This window comes from Trachypithecus francoisi, unplaced genomic scaffold, assembly GCF_009764315.1.
Source record: "Trachypithecus francoisi isolate TF-2019V2 unplaced genomic scaffold, Tfra_2.0 Contig01579, whole genome shotgun sequence".
Taxonomy (NCBI): domain Eukaryota; kingdom Metazoa; phylum Chordata; class Mammalia; order Primates; family Cercopithecidae; genus Trachypithecus; species Trachypithecus francoisi.
Genome location: NW_022681442.1, coordinates 17,847,885 through 17,869,200, shown reverse-complemented (window position 1 = coordinate 17,869,200; position 21,316 = coordinate 17,847,885). Strand labels below are relative to the sequence as shown.

General features: G+C 45.0%; 1 protein-coding gene across 2 annotated transcripts in view; it reads right to left on the bottom strand.

The window, feature by feature from the left end:
• The window catches only part of NRAP (nebulin related anchoring protein), a 76,123-nt gene that overhangs the window by 13,702 nt on the left and 41,105 nt on the right, over nucleotides 1–21,316 (bottom strand). For both annotated transcript variants that reach the window (XM_033182304.1, XM_033182310.1), the window contains 13 exons: nucleotides 21,157–21,264; nucleotides 19,521–19,832; nucleotides 18,257–18,361; nucleotides 15,103–15,201; nucleotides 13,359–13,463; nucleotides 12,483–12,590; nucleotides 11,827–11,940; nucleotides 9,832–10,029; nucleotides 8,056–8,160; nucleotides 5,907–6,005; nucleotides 3,688–3,792; nucleotides 3,272–3,379; nucleotides 2,115–2,426 (listed from right to left, as the gene is read on the bottom strand). In XM_033182304.1, the coding sequence (XP_033038195.1) occupies nucleotides 2,115–2,426; nucleotides 3,272–3,379; nucleotides 3,688–3,792; nucleotides 5,907–6,005; nucleotides 8,056–8,160; nucleotides 9,832–10,029; nucleotides 11,827–11,940; nucleotides 12,483–12,590; nucleotides 13,359–13,463; nucleotides 15,103–15,201; nucleotides 18,257–18,361; nucleotides 19,521–19,832; nucleotides 21,157–21,264 (1,878 nt within the window). The remainder of the gene's footprint in view (nucleotides 1–2,114; nucleotides 2,427–3,271; nucleotides 3,380–3,687; nucleotides 3,793–5,906; nucleotides 6,006–8,055; nucleotides 8,161–9,831; nucleotides 10,030–11,826; nucleotides 11,941–12,482; nucleotides 12,591–13,358; nucleotides 13,464–15,102; nucleotides 15,202–18,256; nucleotides 18,362–19,520; nucleotides 19,833–21,156; nucleotides 21,265–21,316) is intronic.

The window sequence follows — 21,316 nt, the reverse complement described above, 5'->3', positions numbered from 1 at the left end:
CTGGCACTTTAGTAACTAAATCCCCCATGTGGGACCCAGATGAATGCACCCTACTTTACACTCTGCTTGATAGTGAATGACATGATATTTCAGTTCCAGCAAACTGTAATTAATAATGCAATGATAATTAAATTCATGAAATCATTACTGCAATTAATAATAATTGATTATGTGTTTAGAATACCCCACTTATTGCAATCTACAATTAATCTAGCAGTAGTCATTGCCCTGAAGGCAACCAGAATTGATGGGCTTAGCGTAAGGAACGTATTCAAACAGCTAATACTTATTCTAGTGCTTCTATGGATCAGGTGTCATGCTAACTGTTTCACATAGACCAGTTCTCCACTGAGAACCAGATTCTCAATGGGGGATAACTTCTTCTCTCGGGGACATTTGTTTGGCAAGATTTAGAGGCAATTGTTGTCACACTGGGGGGTAGGGTGATATGAGCGCCTAGAGGATAAAGACCACAGATGTTACTGAATATCCTGAAACGCACAGGACAGGCCCCTAAAACAAACAATTAACCTGCAAAAATGTCAAAGGTGCAGACGTTGAGAAACCCCGACACAGATGGCTGGTTATGTTCTAAAATGAGAGCACCTTCTTCCTAGGGATGCTGTGGGCCTGGAGAGAGGATGTGAGGCGCAGTGCCTGCCACACTGCAACGGAGTCCCATTGTCATTATTGTCATGTCCCATGCCATCATTACCATGTCTGCGGCTTGTAGAAGGCATGAACTTGTCCAAGGTCACCCAGCCAGTAGTGGGGGAGCTATGGTTGGAATCTCAGAAGTCTGACTCCAGAATCTTGCACCATGATGTGGGAGGGGCCAGTGCTCTCTACCAGCCTACCTGGTGCCCCTGCTCAGGGAAGGACCTCCCTGGGGTAACCTCAGGGTCTATGCCCGTGCTGTGAGGGCATGACTCCCTGCTCTGAACTCCCCGCAAGAGAGCACGATGGTTAAGAATGGGTTCTGGAGCCCACTCTCCCTCAGCACTTCCCACGTGACCTCATCCCTAAAACAGGAGTAACAGCTCTCCCCACGTCAGACTGCTCTTGCAAGTTTAAAAGCAAAGGCAAGTAGTCAGTGAGAGTCGGCAGTGGTTACAGTCTTACCATATCATCCTTGCTCCGCAGAGCCCAGGCCCTGCTCAGACCCTGTGACTCCGTCCCCACTCACTTGGCTTCAAACACGCCAAGGCTGCTCCTTCACTTCAGCCTCAAACAGGCCAAGGCTGCTCCTACTCAAGTCCTTGGCCTTTGAACTTGCTATTCAGTTTGCCTGGAGTTCCCTATCCCCTTCTATCTTTTCCTTAAGGCTTTTGCTCAAATATCAGCTTTTCAATGAGAGCTACCCTAATGCCCTATTTTAAATGGCACACGCGTACGCGTGTCCACACACAAACACACACACGCCTCCTGCCCCACTTCCCTGCTCTGTATGTCTCCATATCATGTATAACCATTGACATATTACATATTTCATGCATTTACCATGGCCTATCTCACTCTAGCATGACAGGAGTTTCATGAGCACAGGAATGTTTTGACTCTTTTGCTAACTGCTGCACTCTCAGGGCTTAGAATGGTGGCTGGTATACAGAATGTGCTCAATAAAGATTTTTTTTTTTCTGAGATGAACTCTTGCTCTGTCACCCAGGCTGGAGTGCAGTGGCACGATCTCGGCTCACAGCAACCTCCGCCTCCCAGGTTCAAGTGATTCTCCTGCCTCAGCCTCCCAAGTAGCTGGGACTACAGGCTCATGCCACCACGCCTGGCTAATTTTTGCATTTTTAATAGAGATGGGGTTTCACCATGTTGGTCAGGCTAGTCTCGAACTCCTGACCTCATGATCCACCTGGCTTGGCCTCCCAAAGTGTTGGGATTACAGGCATGAGCCACCGTGCCTGGCCCTCAATAAAGAGTTGTTGAATGAGTCAACAAATGATTCCAACCTAAATGACATAGACCCAGCAAATCATTGTTTGGGGAAGGCAGACAGGGGCAGGAGAACCCAAAAGACTAAGGAAGAAGCAGAGATTGACACCCAGGTTTGGTGAAAGGAGAAAGGCCAGGGGCTGGTTTGCATTTCACAAGGCCACCCCTACCTCACTCTGCAGGGCGTGGGCTTTCTTGGCCCAGGCCATCTTCAGGTCCTCGGGCAGTGCTGTGAACTCGTGACACCGGGTCCTGTAGTCGTGGTTGCTGGCCAGAGCCTGGGCCTTCCTGGCGTGGACCAGGTGCACCATGTCCATGGGCAGATGGAACTGGGCTTGGCTGCTGGTCGCCCCCCTCCTGTACTGAAGCTCGCTCTGCAGCTGGCCCATGCGCCGGCAGTGCTGGATTCGGGGGTCGTCACTTACACTCTGGGGCCCTATGAGTTTCCCTCGCTCCTTCACAAAGTCATGTCTGTAGAGAAACTGCAAGAAAGGGCCGGCTGGTCAAATTCTATCTGTGCATTTTCATTGCAGACTCTAGAAAAATCACTTGTTCTTACACTAGGAGGTGATGATTATAAGAAAAACCACAGTGGGGTTGGCCTGAGAGCGTGCCTTCCTCCCTGGGGGATGGACAATTAAAACATCGCTCCATTCTTCCTATCTAATTAAAATCAGATCCTCAGAACCAAAGGAAGGGCTTCACTCCCCTTACATGTCCTATGGCCAAAAGGAATTTATCAAAAAGGGTGAAAGAGAAACTTGTGCTTTATCCATTTGCACTTGGCAAAACATTAAACCCAAAAGACAGGATCCATTTATTTGAAGTCCACATTTTTCTATGATTTGTTTGTGGGAAAGAGAAAGTCACCTTCATGTCCCAAAGCTATGGATGTTATCAACAGAGTGGCTGAAACACAGCCATCAAATCCTAACACCAATGCGTGAAACTACAGAGAGCCAAGAGGGAGATGTGTTCCGGCTGTATTGCAATTTCTATCGAGAGTTCTCGTTCTAAATCTGGGTGGAGTTAGAAGATAGGCAGTTCGTGCATTACAAGGGGATCATAGCCTAGACGTTGCAATTAGAAATAAATCATCATATCCTTCCTGCTAGAGACCTTTGCCTGAATTAAGCTTCTGATTAACAGAGCCTTTCTTTTCCCCCTCAGTCAAAGAATCTCATTCATAACTAATATATTCTGCAGGTGACATCCTGTCTCGCATGGTTATAGATTTGCTTTAATTCAGGAAAATCAGCCGTAGACATCGTTTTACATGAAGTTAACAGAAATTAGGCAAGATGGAAGGTCATATCATTCAACTCACATCACTGGCTATATCTCCAGAGGCCCGGGCAGCCTGGAAGGGGAGCGCCTCTATTGTCAGCTTGTAGCCTTGAGCACGAAGGTTATGCCAAGACTCTTTGTATTTTGCCTAAAGTGGGAACACATGTAAATCTTTTTAAAAAAATTACATGAGTCAACGAGCAAAGGTCACCCCTTTCATTTATAGCACGGTGTTCCAGAATCTATTTCCGTTTTGTGCAGCAAATCTCATTAGTACACACCCTGGGTACACTCACGGACTCACATTTGTGAGAAGGTATATTTAACATGGGCATCTAAGCTACACATTTTAAAAAGCTTCTGTGAAGGCCAGAGAGGTCAGTGTTGGGTCACTTTACAGATGTAGACATACATGACTTTGGAGCATGCTTGAACTTAAGCAACAAAACGGCTTACGTCACTCAGGTTGGCTGCATTCGTTTTTGCTCGGATGAACTCGGGCAGACCCAGGGTCATTGTATACTGGTGTCTTGCATCCTCTCCAGCTGCTTTATACAGGCGCTGGGCAATAATAATAATAATAATAATAACAACAACAACAACAATAATAATGCAAGAGATAAGTGCTGTGCATTTCTGCAGTGCTGGAAATCCTTCATGGCAGTTGAGGAAACACGATAGCAAAAAAACATTCATTGTGTCATGGATACATCTCCAGTCTTGGGGAAGATGTTTATTTCAATAAAGACAATCTTTCATGAGTCAAGTCGAGTGATGTAAAAGGAATATGTAAGGAATGGCAATGTGCTTTGCTGAATAATAGGCCAATGAAAGAAAAATAAATTTAAGAATACTCCCGAGGTTCTTTATATTGTAGACTTTGTCCTTGAGGACATAACATAAAGGTCATACAAAGACCTGGGAAATTTAGGAGAAGGGAGGTGGAAGGGACATCTCCAAACCCTTGCATATACCCTTTACTAAAGCCCCAGGATCCTTTCCACTGGTGAATCACACCAATGCTGCTCTGGATGGCCTCATCTTGTACAAAAACATCCATTCTTGTGATTAGAAATGGGTCTATGAGCCAGGCATGGTGTCTGATGCCTATAATCTCAGTACTTTGGGTGGCTGAGGCCGGTGGATCATGAGGTCAGGAGTTCAAGACCAGCCTGGCCAACATGGTGAAACCTTGTCTCTACTAAAAATACAAAACTTACGGCTGGGCGCAGTGGCTCATGCCTGTAATCCCAGCACTTTGGGAGACCGAGGTGGACGGATCACCTGAGTTCGGGAGTTTGAGACCAGCCTGACCAAGATGGAGAAACCCCATCTGTACTAAAATACAAAATTAGCCTGGCGTGGTGGCAGACATCTGTAATTCCAGCTACTTGGGAGTCTGAGGCAGGAAAATTGCTTGAACCCAAGAGGCAGAGGTTCCAGTGAGCCGAGATCGCGCCACTGCACTCCAACCTGGGCGACAGAGCGAGACTCTGTCTCAAACAAACAAACAAACAAAAATTAGCCAGGCATGGTGGCAGGAGCCTGTAATCCCAGCTACTCAGGAGGCTGAGGCAGGAAAATCGCTTGAACCTGGAAGGCAGAGGTTGCAGCAAGCCGAGATACCACCACTGCACTCCATCCTGGGTGAAAGAGCGAAACTCCGTCTCAAAAAAAAAAAAAAAAAAAGAGAAAAAGAAATCAGTCTATGATTGCCGAGTTCGCTAAGGCCAGAGGCCAGGAGAGAAGGCATTGTTATCCCACAGCACAAAGCTCATAAAGTAGGCAGAAAAGATTAAATAGGAATTTAAAAGTGATACTACCACTCTAAAAGATCATGAATTCCATCCCTTATCCCAAGCTGCCATGTCTTACTTTTCAGCTGGAGTAAGTAGGAACTAATAGTGTAAATAACCAAATCTCAGCTGACTTCTAGAAGTTAGAGTCAGAAGGAGAATCTTAAAAACTAAAGATAGAGTCAGAAGGAGAATCCTAAAACCTAAAGGTGGTTCAAAATGTAATTCTCTGCCAAGCTCACCTATTTCGAAGCTGTAAGAGAGCCACTATGAATAAGTAGAATCAATGAGGCTGGAATGATAATTTTACAGAATGAGATTCCTTCCTTTGCACCTACCCTCTACTGGATACATGAAAGTATAAATTGGGTAAATGGTGAGTGAGAAGAGGAGAAGGTAGAGAATTGAGAAGCCTGACAAAAATCTTACAATATAACTGTCCTTGGATAACCACAAATCCTCCCACATCAGATTGACAATGTAAAATTGGTTAACCAATATTTGCCTAGACAGAACAAATGAATTATAGACCAGTACTTCTCAGACCTTCATGTGCCAAAGAATCATCTTATGATCCTGTCAAATGACCATGTGGAGTCAGTAGATCTGAGGTTGTGCCTTGCCAATATGCTCCCAGGCAATGCTAATGTAGCTGGTCTGGGATTGCGCTTGGAAAGCGAGACTACAGACGATCCCAGATTCCCAACTGGGCTTTCATTTCTTCTGGAAAATGTTTAGGCTCCATATCATGACATTCTTTTCTTTCCAAACCTCCACATAAACACCCATGCTCTTTCTCACCCCATACACATTCACATGTGTTTTTAACAATCTAGCAGTTTTTTAAAAGACCATTCCAAAGCCATCGGGAGATTTTACCTCATTCGTTATCTGGTTGCTGAACTTCGCATGAAGGAGGTTGGGAGTGTCTGTCACAGCTGTGTACTTGAATGAGTGGGGATGCTGCCGATATTTACTCTGAATTCACACACAAGAAGGGAAGAAGAAGACTCCGTAAGGGATAAAAACCAGAAGCAGAACCAGTTCTTTAAGTATTAGCCATAAAGCCTCATTTTGCAAAGGTTGCAAGTCTATCACTCCAGAATCCAGGTTGTCACCTGCCTTTGTGACCACAAAACTCACTGGGATGAGGAAGCAGAGAGGAGGACAGGATGGACTGAATCAGACCCTTCTAAATGGGAAAGGGAGATTTAGTCCTTTGCCATGAATGTGAACCTGACTATTTAAATTTGTGGTTTGTTCCAGATCTTTGCTGGACAGAGACCCAGTGCTCCTCCACCTTGATGGCATACCACAAACTGCAGCTTAAAAAAAACAGACATGCCGGGTGTAGCGGCTCATGCCTATAATCCCAGCACTTTAGGAGGCCAAGGCGGTAGGATCCCCTAAGGTCAGGAGTTCGAGACCATCTTGGCCAACATGGCGAAACCCTGTCTCTACTAAAAAATACAAAAGTTAGCTGGGCATGGTGGTGCACATCTGTAATTCCAGTTACTTGGGAGGCTGAGGCATGAGAATTACTTGAACCTGGGAGGCGGAGGTTTCAGTGGGCTGAGATCGCACCATTGTACTCCAGCCTGGGTGATAAGAGTGAGACTGTCTTTAAAGTAATTAATTAATTAATTAACTAAAAAATAAATAAAAATAAATAAAATCTAAAAATAGATGAGCCTACACCCCACCCTGAGAGACTGGGATTCAGTAAATTAGTCAGTGGGGCCCAGGTCTCCTCATTTCTTAAGGTTTTTAAGGTTCTGATGCACCATGAGGTACAGAGACCACTTGCTTTAGAGATTTCACTGGAAAAGCAAAGCATGAGGTTAAATCTAAACTTCCCTAGTAGGCAAAACATAAGCTTATCTGAGCACTCAGGCTGACTGCCAAACACCTTTTACTTCCAGTACCGTCCATTATCCCCTCTTGTCCCTGCATCTACCATGAATAAAAGTCCCGTCACCCTCCCAGGGGTGAGCAAGATTCCCCAGGAAATCAGAAAGCTTAGAATTCTAAGACTTCTGTATTTTTAACAAGAAATTATCACCATTTCAAGCTTATAGTAGCCATTTCATATACAGCTGCCAGAAAAGCATACTGCTTAGATTAGTGCTAATCCTCACAAAAATTAAAAGAGAGGGGTCTGAGTATACCCATTAGACTAATTAAGAAGTGGAGGCTCAGAGAGGAGTAGGTCACTGGCTTGAGGTCACACAGCAAATCAGTGCTGGCCTGGAATGTCAATCTCCCTCTGTTGGTCTTCAAAGCCTACTTTGTTTGCACTGTACCACAGGGCCACTCTTCAAAGGGACACAGGGAAAGAATATCTCGTGGGCCAGTGAATAATCCTTATATGTTAATAGAGGAACCGACTCCATATCCTCAAAGCTGTCTTAAATGGCATGCAGTCTGAAGGGAGAATCCAGTAAGAAAAAAAAAAAAAAAAAGGCCAGCCCAGGGGTTAGGCAGTGAGTCACTGCTACTAAAAGTTTAACATCCAACTGGCTTTAGTGGTAAGAAACAAACTGATTGGCTGGGCGCAGTGACTTACGCCTGTAATCCCAAAACTTTGGGAGGCCACATTGGGCGGATCACTTGAGGTCTGGAGTTCGAGACCAGCCTGGCTAACATGGTGAAACCCCGTCTCTACTAAAAATATAAAAATTAGCCAGGCATGGTGGCACTCACCTGTAATCTCAGCTACCAAGGAGGCTGAGGCAGGAGAATCGCTTGAACCCAGGAGACGGAGGTTGCAGTGAGCTGAGATCATGCCACTGTACTCCAGCCTGGGTGACAGAGCGAGACTCCATCTCAAAGAAAGAGAAGGAAAGAAAGAAAGAGAGAGAGAAGAGAGAGAGAGAGAGAAAGAGAGAAAGAAAGAAAGAAAGAAAGAAAGAAGGAAAGAAGGAAAGAAGGAAAGAAGGAAAGAAGGAAAGAAAGGAAGGAAGGAAGACTGATTGTCCTCTGCTGTGGAAATATGCCCTGGACACTCAACACCAGCATTCACAGTTACCTCACTGATGAGTTCCGATGCTTTCTTCCTCCCTTCAATCTCTAACGTGCCTGGAATGACACAGGCAACGCCTCGCATAAAGTTCAGGTCCGACCGGTACAAATTCTAGAAGGAGTAATAAATACAAAGAATCAGAAAAACCAAGCTCTCAGAACAAGGAAGCAAAGCAAAACCAGAGGTCTCAGGACACAGCATCTGACAGTGTCATAATTAGAACTCAAGGTTGAACCCATCCCTCCGGATACATTAAACTCAGCCAACACACAAATGCTTCTTGGTAAATGCTCACTAGGGGGGAAGCAATGTAGGTCAGAAGAAAATAATTCTGCTGTCACTTGTCTCAGTGTAGCTGTTCCAGGGAAGCAAGACAGATTTTTATTTTAATGTGGGCTATCAAAAAATAAACACTGAAGTGGATTGTGGTTAGAAAGTCAGTTGTCTTGGGGCAAATGTGGAAATGGTCTAACAGGTCTTCTAAAACAAAATCCAGCAGCAGCGGGTGGCATTAATTAATTATGGGTTAAGAAAGAACTAATAAATAAATTCAAAAGAATCTGGCAAAGGCCTGCCTGAGTTCCTGTGGGTGGGGGCCAGTGTGTGTACCTGAGTGATTTGGGCTGACAGTTTAAAGAGTCCCCAAATTCACTCCCCTTCAGCCAGTGAAGTGTCCCCCGGGCGTGCTGCCTTCCAATCGCTATCACAACCAGAGGCTGGGCAAGCGAGGGCTCCGCTCAAGTGACAAACGGGCCCCCGAGATAAGCGTGGCAGCTCCCTCGTTCCTACAGCTGCTCTCAGTTTCCTGACAGTTTATGTCATTCAGTAAATGCTGTACACAGGCGTAAAATCCAAACAGACGACAGACACCCAGATCTGAGTGCCGCTCAGATCGCAGGCACTGCCAAACCAGGAAAGAGATTTTGTGCGGAGTTTTCCTTTCCTAAGCAGGCCCATTACCTGCAAATTTCATAGCATGGAAACCTAGCAAACTGGGAAATAAGGTAACTAGAGAACAGGATGTGGATGCCGGCTGGGAAGAACACTCTGCCTCTCCTTGGGAGTGAGGAAGTCTCCGATGCCTCCTGACCCTCCTGGGCCTGTCTGCTTCAGAAATCGGGCATCAGGAGTGAGAAATACACATCAGAGGAGTACAAAGACTCCTCAAAGGAACCCAGCCAGGGTCTCCAGGGCCCTGATTTCCCTCTCCTCTCCCTGAAGTGCATCAGTCCTGACAGGTTCTGAGCAGCCTCTCCCAACAGATCTTAGCCCTCCTCAGAAGGCGGGTGGCATAGGAATGCATGAACCACCAAGAGGAATCCTTCCTGCGACTTGAGGCCAGAGGCAATATCATTGGCAAATCTTAAACATGCACAACCATGAACCTTGAGGGCATCTTTGTCATTCGAACCTCAAGTTCAAATCCCAGCACTCCCTTTCTCACTATAGCTGTGTGATCTTGGGCAAGATATTTAACTTCTCTGCATTTCACTGTAATTTCTCTGTAAAATAAGGATAAATTAATGGTATGGGCTGACTGTGAGATAATCCATAAAACAATGCTTAGAGTGCAGCAAAAAATAATAAATGGTGGTTATGATTAGATTTGCGTAACTGTGCTTAAGGGCTGTGCAGGAACTCTCAGACTGGGTTTCAAAATAAGACTTGAGTTTAGGATTTCTCATTTCTAGAGATTTCACTGAGCCAACAGGAGCTTGGAGGTCACTGCCTTGAGGGCCTGAGAGAAGAAGGGCCCCCGAGAAAGAGGCCAGGTCTCCTTACCTCGCTCTGCAATTTGTGAGCTTTCTTGGCACAACTCAGCCTCAGGTCTTCTGCCAAGGAAGTGTACTGGGGCAGTGGATGTTTGTAGTCCTGGTCGCTGGCCAGGGTCTGAGCCTTCTTGGCATGCACCAGGGCAGCCATGTCCAACGGCAGATGGAACTGCGCCTTTGAGTGTTCAAAGCCTTTCTTGTAATTCACCTAGAGGGGTAGACAGAGCAACAGCGGCTATTTCAAAGCCACTATTTGCAACGGGACCATCAGGGAGGGCAACTGCAATGCAATTGTCCAGAGGTAAGCCCAGGGGAAGTTCTTGGCAGGGGCAATGCTCCTTTCTTGCAGAGACTGGCCTAATAAGCAGGACTTGTCTCTAGGCCCTGACACTTACTACCCCCAGCTCCTGGAGGTCATTGATCTGGATGAAGACGGCCCATGATTCCCTCATTTGGGGAACATACAAAAGTTCAAGTAACAGTAAATAATGTCAGTGATTCCCTTGCTCAAATTTTAGATCTTTCTATTTTTCAGAGGCAAGAAGATGCATCACTCCCTGCCCCCCATATTTTTTCCCATCACCCACTCAAGTTCAGACATGAGGGATTCTCCTCTCACACTAGCTAAGGAAGAGCTTCTTCAAAGCATTCAGTGATTTTCCTCATCAACATGGGAGCCAGGAACAGTGGGGAGATGCTTGGAGAGTCAGTCCTCAGGGATAGGCGTTCCCAAAAACCCAACACACATTCTGGGAGAGGGAGGGGAAGACCCATTCCAAACCATAGGTTCCACTATAGTCCTTGGAGGAGCTGTGTTTAAAGGTCTGGGAAACTCACTCTGGAAATCATCAGATGCAGAATCACCATCTCTTCCTCATCCTCCTTTGTCCTTCCATTGTCTTTCATTGCTCTGGCCACCCCTCCCTGACCTCCTACTCCCACTTCCATTCATTCTGTCCTTACTCCTAGCATAATGCCAAGGACAATTCATATCCAACCTCATATTCTTAGGTCAGCAACTCAGGATGGAAAGGAAAAAAAGAGTTATGAATGGGGAAACTGAGGCAGAATACAAAATGGCAGAGACCATGTGAAGTTGCGGAAAGACCATGAGAGGCAGAGCTGGCTCCACGGCTTGGCTCTGCCCCTATCTAGCTGACCTTGGACAAGAGACTGAATCACTCAGAGTTTCTACTTCCCTATGAGAAAATAAGGAAGAATAACAAGATGGAGTTCCTAGAGACAGTCTGACAGTTAACTGAGACACTGGATATAAAAGCACTTAGCCCTCTGTAACATGCTGGATACAGATTTCATCACCAATGTTAGCCAGCTCACATATGTGCAAGGAGACAGCGCCTACCACACATTTGCCAGTCTCCAGAGGGTCATAACCAACAATGACAGGGTCATTGCAAACTCAGACACCTACAGGGGACAGGCAGGTAGCATAAAGGAGTAAAGCAGGAAGTGAAGAGGAGGGTGGCTGCCTGGCCTACTGCACGGATTCCTTCTAAATGGAGCTGTTGGTCAGGAAGCCACTTCAACCAACTGTAGCCTTAAGGAATCCAGGTCCAGCTTCTGGCCAGAGGCCTAACACTTTTATATAAAATTTTCCATTTTTAAAAATTTGCAATTAATCCACTCTGCAGACCAAACGAAACACCCCTGGAGGCCAAACCCAGCCCAGGGTCAAATCCAGACAAGTGGCCAGTGACCACTAGTCAAAATCATAGAATGCCCAGCCCAGAAGGGAACTAAGGGGTCAACCAGTCCGGCACCTCATTTTTACAGAGGAGGAAGCTGTAGCCTGGAGGGACAAGTGATTTAACAATGTCACATAGCAAGTTAGTAACAGAACCAATACCCACGTCCAGAAGGACAAATGAGGTTAGGTTGCTGTGCAGTGAGCATTGTCAGGTGGGGGAAACGAGGTTAGGTTGCTGTGCAGTGAGCATTGTCAGGTGGGGGGCCCACAGCCGCTGATGCCTCTCCCCCCACTTACATCACTCTGCAGTGAGGTCGCATACACTGAATGTGCAAGGCTGATATCATCTTCCAAGCTCCGGGAACCAAGCATCTGTCCTTTCATTTTCTCAAATGCCTCTTTGTATTTGTACTAAAGGGAAAGAGAGCGGGAGAGAGGAACAGCTCAGGGATAAGGGACACAGAATGGAAGAGGTGGGCATTGGGTGAAATGTTTTGTTCTTTTGACAGTAACTGGGTGAGTTAAAAGAAAATGCGCGGGAGTCGTCAAAAGAGCTATTCTTTCATATGCAAGACTCCCAATGACTAAAGGGCTCGGCTGTGAAATGGCAGGACGCATTAGCACGTGGGCGGCCCTGCGCTGGAGGAAGGTGGGTGCATTGTTAGCCATCTCTTCACGTGGACTCTCTTTATGAACACCTTGGTGAAGGGTGCATTTCATCTGCCCAGGGTCTATGTTTACAGTCCAGCATTTGGCTTTGTATCCCAGGCTGGGGAAGTTTTTGTTGCAAGATATGTTCTTTCTCGTTGGTCATTCCCTGATTGCCCTGACACAGTCAGTTCAGAGAGGACAGGGAATTATCCACAGGCAAAAGAAGGCAGGGGTTAGGGGCAAAAGGAGTGAAAACCGGTTGGTGTTGAACATTGTCACAGGAATGGGGTGAATGCTCTTACATCACTTATGATTTCACCAGAAGCCTTTGCTGCTTGGAATGGAAGGGCATCCAACCTCAGTTTATAGCCACCGTCTCGAAGTTTGCTCCAGGATTCCTTATAACGTGTCTGTCGGGAAGATGTGCACAAGGAAAGACCTTTAAGCGACCTGGTGGTTTCCTAAACTCTGGCTTACCAAACTGGGAATCTGGTTCGTGGTGGGTCCCCTCCCTCCCTGGCCAGTTGGAATTAGAGATCATGGTGGCTTAGCTAAACCCACATGAGTTGAATCCTGCCTCATGCCCACCATTGGAGGTGGACAGGGGATGCGGTTGAGGGGGGACAGGTTGAGGCATAGAGGGGAGGGGAAGCAAAAGGCTTTAGAGTCAAACAGACACAGATTTTTCTAAGCAGCAATTTGATTGGAAGAAGGAGGCACGAGATTGCATATGCGTAGTGCTTTATGTCAGATAAAGAAAAGTCAGACGTCTCTATCAAAGAACAGAAATGGTGGGCAGGGGAGCTGACAGATTTTGGAGAGGAGGAGTTAAGCCCCAAGTCTTCCCTTGGTATAGCCACTGGATATACTCAGCTATATTCTGATGTTCCCACTTTCCAGCTCCTCCAAACCAATGCTCTTTGAACTAGGCAGAGAATTTTCCCAGATCATTCTTTCAAATGAGCAGGACTCTTCTGCAGGACCAGCTATGTAGTGTGCAGGGCCCAATGCAGATGAAACTATGGAGTCCCTTGTTCAAAAATATCACATATTTCAAGGTGGTGATGGCAGAACATGAAACTAGCTCGGAGGCTTCTGAGCACAGGGCATTGTGCGCCTGCCCATGACTAGCCTTGCTCTCCCGTCATTAAAACCCGTGCCTCTTGGGTCAGACTCACCTCACTGATATTCATGGCATTCAGCTTGGCCAGCAGGACTTCAGGGAGGTCAGCAGTTGGCGTGTAATGATGCTTTATGTTTTCTCCTTGTTCCCTGTATAATCTCTGTGGATGGAGGGAGGTTTTGCATGAAACCTAGAGCCCATTCCACGCAGCCACAAGCCAGGTGACGCTCCAAGAGACCAAGCTGCAGTAGCTGCCACCTCCTCATAAAGACATGATCTCGGGCACCCTGCCTCCACCCAGATTTTACAGTTAGCATGGTGGCATGCATGTCATTTCCAAGCTCTGCTTCCTAGCTCAGAACATGACAAGCTGAAGCATTCCCCTCAGTGAATGCCCCACTCATAGTAAACTGCTAAGATGGGTGTCAGATGAGAAAACGAGGTTTACTTAACATCTAGTAATAATTTGGTGGTTAACTATCAGCTATGAGAGGGCATCAAGATACAGAAGGTGAGAAAGAAGATGGCTCTTGTACAGGTGAGGTTTTCTCCTCCCTATCTCAAACCTCCTCCGCTCCTCCATCTCAAATATTCTTCCCCTAAGACGTGACTCCTGGGTGGGGTCTGGGACTCCTTTCTCCCAGAACTCTGACCCAAGCTTCGGATATCCTGGTAGTTAATAATGACACATGCAGTTGGCATCGGCCACCAGAGAAAGTTTCCAAACAGGGCTTTTCCATCCCAAATCTTATCAGATGTGTCCAAGTTTCTACGTATCACAGCAGTGCCCCCTAGAGTTGGCTAGGGTAAGGAAGAAACAGGTATTGTTTTTCTTCATACAGAAGTTCTTGTTTGACCATCTGTGTTTCTCAGAAATCAGTTTGATTCTGATGGGCTGATTATGAAGAAGTTATAAATTCCTAAATCCATAAGCTTGTAAATCATCCCATCCCAGATTCTGACAGGCACTCAGGCTGTTTCAGAATGCCTGTCAAATAAAGCGGAGCCAGAATCTTTTGCTCAATTGGGAAACAAGGAAGAGAATTTTGAAACCTATACCCTCAAGGTTTGTAAATTTTCCTCATGGAAAGTTGAATGGTTTAAAGGTATTTAAAAGCCAGATTTGCCCTGCACAAAGATCCATGGGTTTCTCTTAGTAGAATCAGCCAAACAGGGTTAATCTACATCATAAAGTGATTTTTTTCAGGACCTCATCGCTCACGTTAGTCTCCAGCCGACCCTGCAACGCTGCACCCCAGCCAACCTTTCCCACAGAGGGAAAAGGGTGAAATCTTGGTTTCACATCCTAAAGGAGTATGGGGAAATGGCTTGAAAGTTAGTCTAATGTATATAAATCAGACCCAAATCGTATTCAAAGTCTCCGGGAAATTCATAGAGCAACAATTGCTGGCCTTGGGTCCTAAAGAGCTCTAAGCACAGCGTCAGGATTCCAATTACCAAGAATTTCACTCAGTTCTGAAAACAACACTTTCAGACCAAAGGAGAAGGGAAAATGGCCTCACCACGAATCAATTGGTGAGACATGCAAATGGGAAGGAGGGCGAGCATCTTGGGGCAGTGGGGTGGTGGAGCCCCACTTGGCATTCTAAGTGCAGTAACACCCCCATTTGCATCCTAATGAGGAAGCACCCCCGCTAAGGAAGCCTCTGCAAAGGACAGGGAGCGCCTTCATCCTTAGGACAACAGAAGGAGAAAACCCAAGAACCCCTCCGCTTCAATCGCAGTGTTGAAAGAAGAGCCCACTCTTAGAGTCATAATGTATATACATTATCACTTACATCCACTGCTTGGGTATAACTAATTCTGGCCTGGACCATCTCCGGAGTGTCTTTAATACTGGTAAACTTCAAAGCATCTGGATGCTGACGGTACTTCTTCTGTTGAGCAGAAAAAGATCAAAGCTGTGAATTTTGTGCTGCTCTTTCATGCCATTTGAAAGAGAAAATCATAGGTTGCTTGAGATTAGAGTGAATTTGTGAACATAATTATTATTCTGCTTCCTCCATCTTTATATCCTAGGTGCCTTCAGGTTAATATTTGTTTCAATTTAAGAATAACCTCATGTCAATTAACATTAAAGTATTTCTACCTGGTGCAAAGAAAACATCTCCAAATTAGGTTATACTAGTAAAAGACTGTAGGATACACACTTAGAAAAGGAATCTTTTTATAGGCTTCAAATACTTTGTCGCAGTTGTTTACATATCTTAGTTTGGGTCTTCTAAGCAAGAAAGAGCATTCAGAGCTACATTTATCCATTTAGCTTTCTATTTTCCTTCCACAAAAAAACACCGGCAGACATTATCGCAGTCAAAACCCTCACATTTAGCAGCCCGCGAGTGTATGCCGTCCAGTCACGTTAGAGCCTAGTTCAGTTAACATAGGAAATAATTCTTTAAAATATTACAGTAACAAGAAAAAGGGTGCTATTATTGAAAGGAGTTGTCACACAGTTTGAAAGACACTGAAGCAAAAAAAAAAAAAAAATCACAAAAATGCCGGCAAAGACCTAGATACCCAATTTTGAAGTATTCTGAAAGTCTGTTTAAATTCATTTCTTTTTTAAAAATCAAAGTACCTTTCTAGGAGACTGAAACCATTATGACTTTAATGAGATCACAGAGTTTATGCTTTCCAAAACAGAATAATTGTCTTAAACACACTCTCCTTTATCTGGTTGGATTTTTGCATATTGGGTTGTCTTAAAACGACACAGATCAATAGCCAGCTAAATCAAGCTCACCACCTGTTTCTGTAAATAAAGTTTTATTGGAACATGGCCACGCTCATTCACTTACATGTTGCCTATGGCCATTTTCCAGCTAGTTGTGACAGAGGCCATATGACCTACAAAGCCAAAACTGTTTACTATCTGGTCCTTCACAGAAAAGGCTTTCTGACCTCTGCTTTGGCGTGTAGGTGTGCGTGAGAATTTGTGGCTCTTTCAGCAGTGCCAGGCATTCTCTCTGGAAGTTAAAAAGGTGGCCCAGGCCAGACGCAGTGGCTCATGCCTGTAATCCCAGCACTTTGGGAGGCTGAAGAGAGTGAATCACCTGAAATCAGGAGCTCGAGACCAGCCTGGGCAACATGGTGAAATCCCGTCTTTACTAAAAATATAAGAATTAGCTGGGTGTGGTGGTGGGCACCTGTAATCTCAGCTACTCAAGAGGCTAAGGCAGGAGAATCGCTTGAACCTGGGAGGCGGAGGTTGCAGTGAGCTGAGATCGCTCCACTGCACTCCAGCTTGGTTAACAGAACAAGACTCGTCTCAAAAAGAAAAAGAAGAAGAAGAAGAAGAAGAAGAAGGTGGCCCAATTCAACACTAACTTGTAAATGTGACAGCCTGACATGAGATGGGGGAGGAAAGTTGCTGAAAGATATCTTGCCTTACTTATTAGAGTTTGAGGACTAGTATGCGACAAGCCCATCAAAGAGGATAAGCAAATTTGTTGAGAAAGTATGTACAATGAGGCAACTAACTAACAGTTGTGGGATACATGGTCCCCTGAAGATCCCTTGGCTGCCAGATTTAGACACATGAAGGAAATCATCTTGAAGTCTAAATTATGCAAATATGGTCTTTAGTCTTCATTTCCTTTTGTGAATGAGCCCAATATCGAGAGTTTGGGATCATGAATCTTCAAACCTAAATGTTTATTCCTATAAGTTCTTCACATTCATCCTCCCAGAGGGCCTCTCCTGAACTAGAATGAACAAATTAGAGCAGTGCTATCCCCATGGAGTTCCCAGGGTCTTCTGAGCCTTGAGTGTTGACCAAGGTCCCTAAAAATCAGGCCAATCAGCATAAGGCCACTTTTTGAAGTCAGCTCTATAGTGTGCCAGGTAGTGAGAATGATGCTCCACAGGAAAATACTAATGCTGGGCAGGTGTGTTTGAAAAAACCAACAAAGTGTCTTTCTATTTTAACTATAGGTTCAGAAAGAAAGCCTTCTCCTCAAAAAAAAAAAAAATTCCAGGAGGCTCATTGCCAAAGCTAACATCCTGTGGGACTATGGCCATTATGGTCCCCTTCCCCCCCAGAAAAGTCTAGAAAGACCAGGTTACTCTGAAGACAACTAGGCAAATGCTCACTTGTCTTCTCATCAAGTCACCCCACAAGCAAACATAAACAGCACGGGTGTGAATAGTCTGATGGTGTCCAGCCTCCTGGGAGCTTTGTTCTGTGCCGCTCCAACAGGGACAATTCTGCTCCCTGGGGCGCATTCAGCAATATCTTGATCCATTTTTGGTTGTCACAGAGGGCACTACTGGCATCCTTGTAGGACGTCCTGCTAAATATCTTGCAGGGCACAGGATAACCCCACAACAAAGAAAAATCAAAATGTCAATAGCGCCAAGGTTGAAAAACTCAAAAAGAGCTGCTCAATGACATCATCATGAAATATGAAGAAACAACTCTTTTTGCAAGCAGTGATGCTGTAGGTTCCAGTCAAGGTGGCTAGAAGTAGGCAGAACTAAGTAAACTGAAGTGAGACCCTCCCTCAAAAAAGAACCATGTCACATGGTGACCACCACGTGAATATTCAAAAACTGTTGACTCTGTGGCAGAAAGGGAGAGGAAGAAAATGTGCCTAAAGTCACCAAAGGGCTTTTTGGGTGCAATAAATGTATCTTTTCATCATCTCTCCTGTGTTGCTTCATTAAAAAGGTAAGTTGGTGGGTAGCAATTGAGCTCTGTTTGATTGTCATTATTATTCATAATATCATTTGTCACCCATTTTGTTTTTGCCAGGGCCCCTACTGGTGTGTGTCTCGTATGTGCTTTCCCTCTAATTACCAGCCCTAGTCTGGGTTTTGAGGTCTTTCATGTGGCTTTGCCTTTTTCTTTGCCTTTTGAGTGGAAATTATTTTAATTTTATACAGAGACGCCTAATGCAGCCAGGCCTGTTACAGGCTGTCAGGAAATCTCACCTCGCTAATGAGTTCTCCTGCCTTCTTCGCCTGCTCCACATTTAATGACCCGGTGGCGACCCAGCCCGTGCCTTTCATCCACTTCACATCTGCCCTGTATTGGTTCTGACAAAGGAGAAAGAAAAAAAAAAAAAAAGCAGGCCATTGTTGGTGCACAGACATTTAAAGGGCTATTAGCGGCTCCCGACGCAGCCTTGGTGCCAGCTGAGTCAAATTAGATGCCACTTTTGTCTTACGCATTTCTGCACAGTCACAGGTAGGGCTCCCAAAAGTCAATTAATTTCCCCTTTAATTGGAGCCATCCCTTGGGACAGTGGCTTTAGGCCCCACCCAACATTACTGGGGGTGGCGCAGGAGGGGCCAAACCAACCTTGCCCCTCATTACGGACAAGTCTACTCGGAAAGAAGCACGTCCTCATTGTCTGCATTACCAGTTTTCTTGTTTAAAATGACACACGGGGGACAAGAAAATGAGAATTCACAACAGAACCCAGGTGGGCGCTATTTGAGGGAATCTCACAAGACAGCGGAGGCTTCCCACAGTGCCAATTCCTTCCTAGCCACCTCGGTGGGGGGGCAGGGCGTATTTCTTCTCATTTCTTTAGTTTCCATTGAATGAGTAGTTTTAATAGAAAGTCATTTAAATGGACACTTCTCTAAAACTAGTATATCATCCTCTATCATGAAACAGCTCTATCAGGAAGGGCGTGTCTACACACACACACACACATACACACACACTTCCTGTGTAATAGTCTGACTGCAGCTGACCTGCCTTTTCAGTTCACCCCCATTCTTGTGCAAGAGTCACCTGAAGACAGAAAACAGAATTGGGAGGCGAGGATCAGGAGGACGGGGAAAGGGTTATTGAAGATTAGCGACCCATCCATTCCAAAAATGGAAACTACCAAAGTCGGGGTGAGTTATCAGCAACGCTCTCCCCTAGCAGGCCACCGCTAGGCGTGACACAAAGATACTTCCCCCCGGCAATAAAAAGAAACCTGGAAAACATATGTAGGCCAGAATTCCAAGAAGGAAAAAGTAACTCTATGATTTCTTCTGTTTGTTAGTACAGAATCTAAAATCAGCCTAGTTTGAATAAAAGTTAAACCACTAACAAAGTAAAGTGTTGCCACTTAGGGATCCAGAAACAGGTGTCCCATAGCATAAACTGTTGCGTTGAACGGCTTAGGGAAACACTTGCACTAGCACACACACAACACACACATACACACACACGTGCACACACTCACACAGAGCTTACATCACTCTGTAAGCCATAAGCCTTCTTGGCCCATTCCACCTTCATGTCTGTAGGCAAAGCTGTGAAGTGATGTGCCGCTGTCTTGTAGCCTATGTCTGTGGCTAAATGCTGAGCTTTGCGGGCATGCACGAGGTGGACCATGTCCAGGGAGACATGGCATTGGGATTTGGTGTCCTCGAATCCCTTCTTGTACTCCAGTTCACTCTGCAGCTTGGACATTTGCAGTGAGTGGCTCATTTGCGAATCTCCCTGTACACCTTTTGCCCCAATGAGCTTCCCTCTGGATCTCTCATAATCCTCCTTGTACTTCACCTAAATAGGAACAGAGCAGGGATACATTAGACTCTCCTAAAGGAATTGCTAGGCTTCAGACTCCAGCCATTGGACAGAATCCTATTAGACCTAGAGTCAAATGAAAGTTTGCCTTTTTTGAACATCTGATATATTTTCTTTCATCAGTGAAAGAAAATATTATTACCCATTATTTCCCTTTTCACCTCAGCTGCCAGAAAGCTCAGAGTTATAAATAAAAGTAGCCATGAAATGAAAACCATACAGAATAGCCAAACTACAATTGCTACTTATGAAAGGAACTCAAATTAAAAGATAACTGCAGTACATATATATTTGGGGAAGTATGAGGGGCAAAAAGTAGCACATTGTTTGAAAAATAACACTAGGTCGAGAGTAACAAGGACCTAAAGCAAGAATAGATATGAAAAACTTGTGAAAACTGTCAGAAGGCACCAGTGTGGGGCATGATTTTCAACATTATCATTGCTTCGGTCAGTGGTAGATTCATGTTCCACTCTCAGCTCTGGCAACAACAACAGTATCAATATCTGCCACCACTTATCAAACCCATGGTATAACCAAGCACGGGCCAAGCCTGTGTCACTGAAGTGCATCCACAGACCAGTGCTGATTTGTAAAATGTTACCAACTAAGAATAAGATAAAGGGCTTATGTCAGAATGTAAACCAACCACATTACCAAGCCAGTTGTTTTTGGTTTAGCTGAGCTTTTTTTGAAGCAAGACTTTCTCGATGAAGGAAGCAGAGTTTGACTTAAATCCTGCCTCAAGCTCTTTTTCTCACATCCAACTCCTAACAGATTGCATTAGTCTATACAACACTTCACGTACATCAGTTCATTCCATTTCCTTGTCATTATTTTGCAATTACCAATTTACCAGCAAGTTAACTGAGATTTTTAAAGCTTAAACAACCTTCCTGAAGTAACAATGCTAACGGATGACAGAGGTGAGATTTTAACAAGGGCTATCTGACACCAGAGCCTGTATTAACCATTAACAGACCACAACATCTTTAGAAAGTCATGGAATGTCTCTGGGCATCAATTTATCTGTAAAGTGAGAAATCTGGATTCTTACTCTTGCTACTACGACAAATAGTAAGTCATCACTTACTGAAAATCAATGTGTGGCAAGCAGTTATTAAATAGACAGGCACGGATGTGATTATCTCATTGCAAGGTGATGGCTATTATCTCCATTTTACAGATAAGAATCCTGAGGTTCAAAGAGATTAAGAACCTGCCCAGACACTCAGAAAATCTCCCAGGTATAAAAACACAGGATTCTGCAGTCTCTTTTACAAGTTGGGGACAGACTCACCTCACTAGCCAGGTCCCTCTTGGCTTTCGCTGCCAGGAAAGTCAAGGAGTCAAGACGTAGCTCAAACCCTTTTGCCTTCTGGTTTTCCCAGCTGCTCTTGTACAGTTTCTAAGGGGATTTAGGAGAGAAGTTGAGGGGGTTTTCATATGAAAGGGTTCTC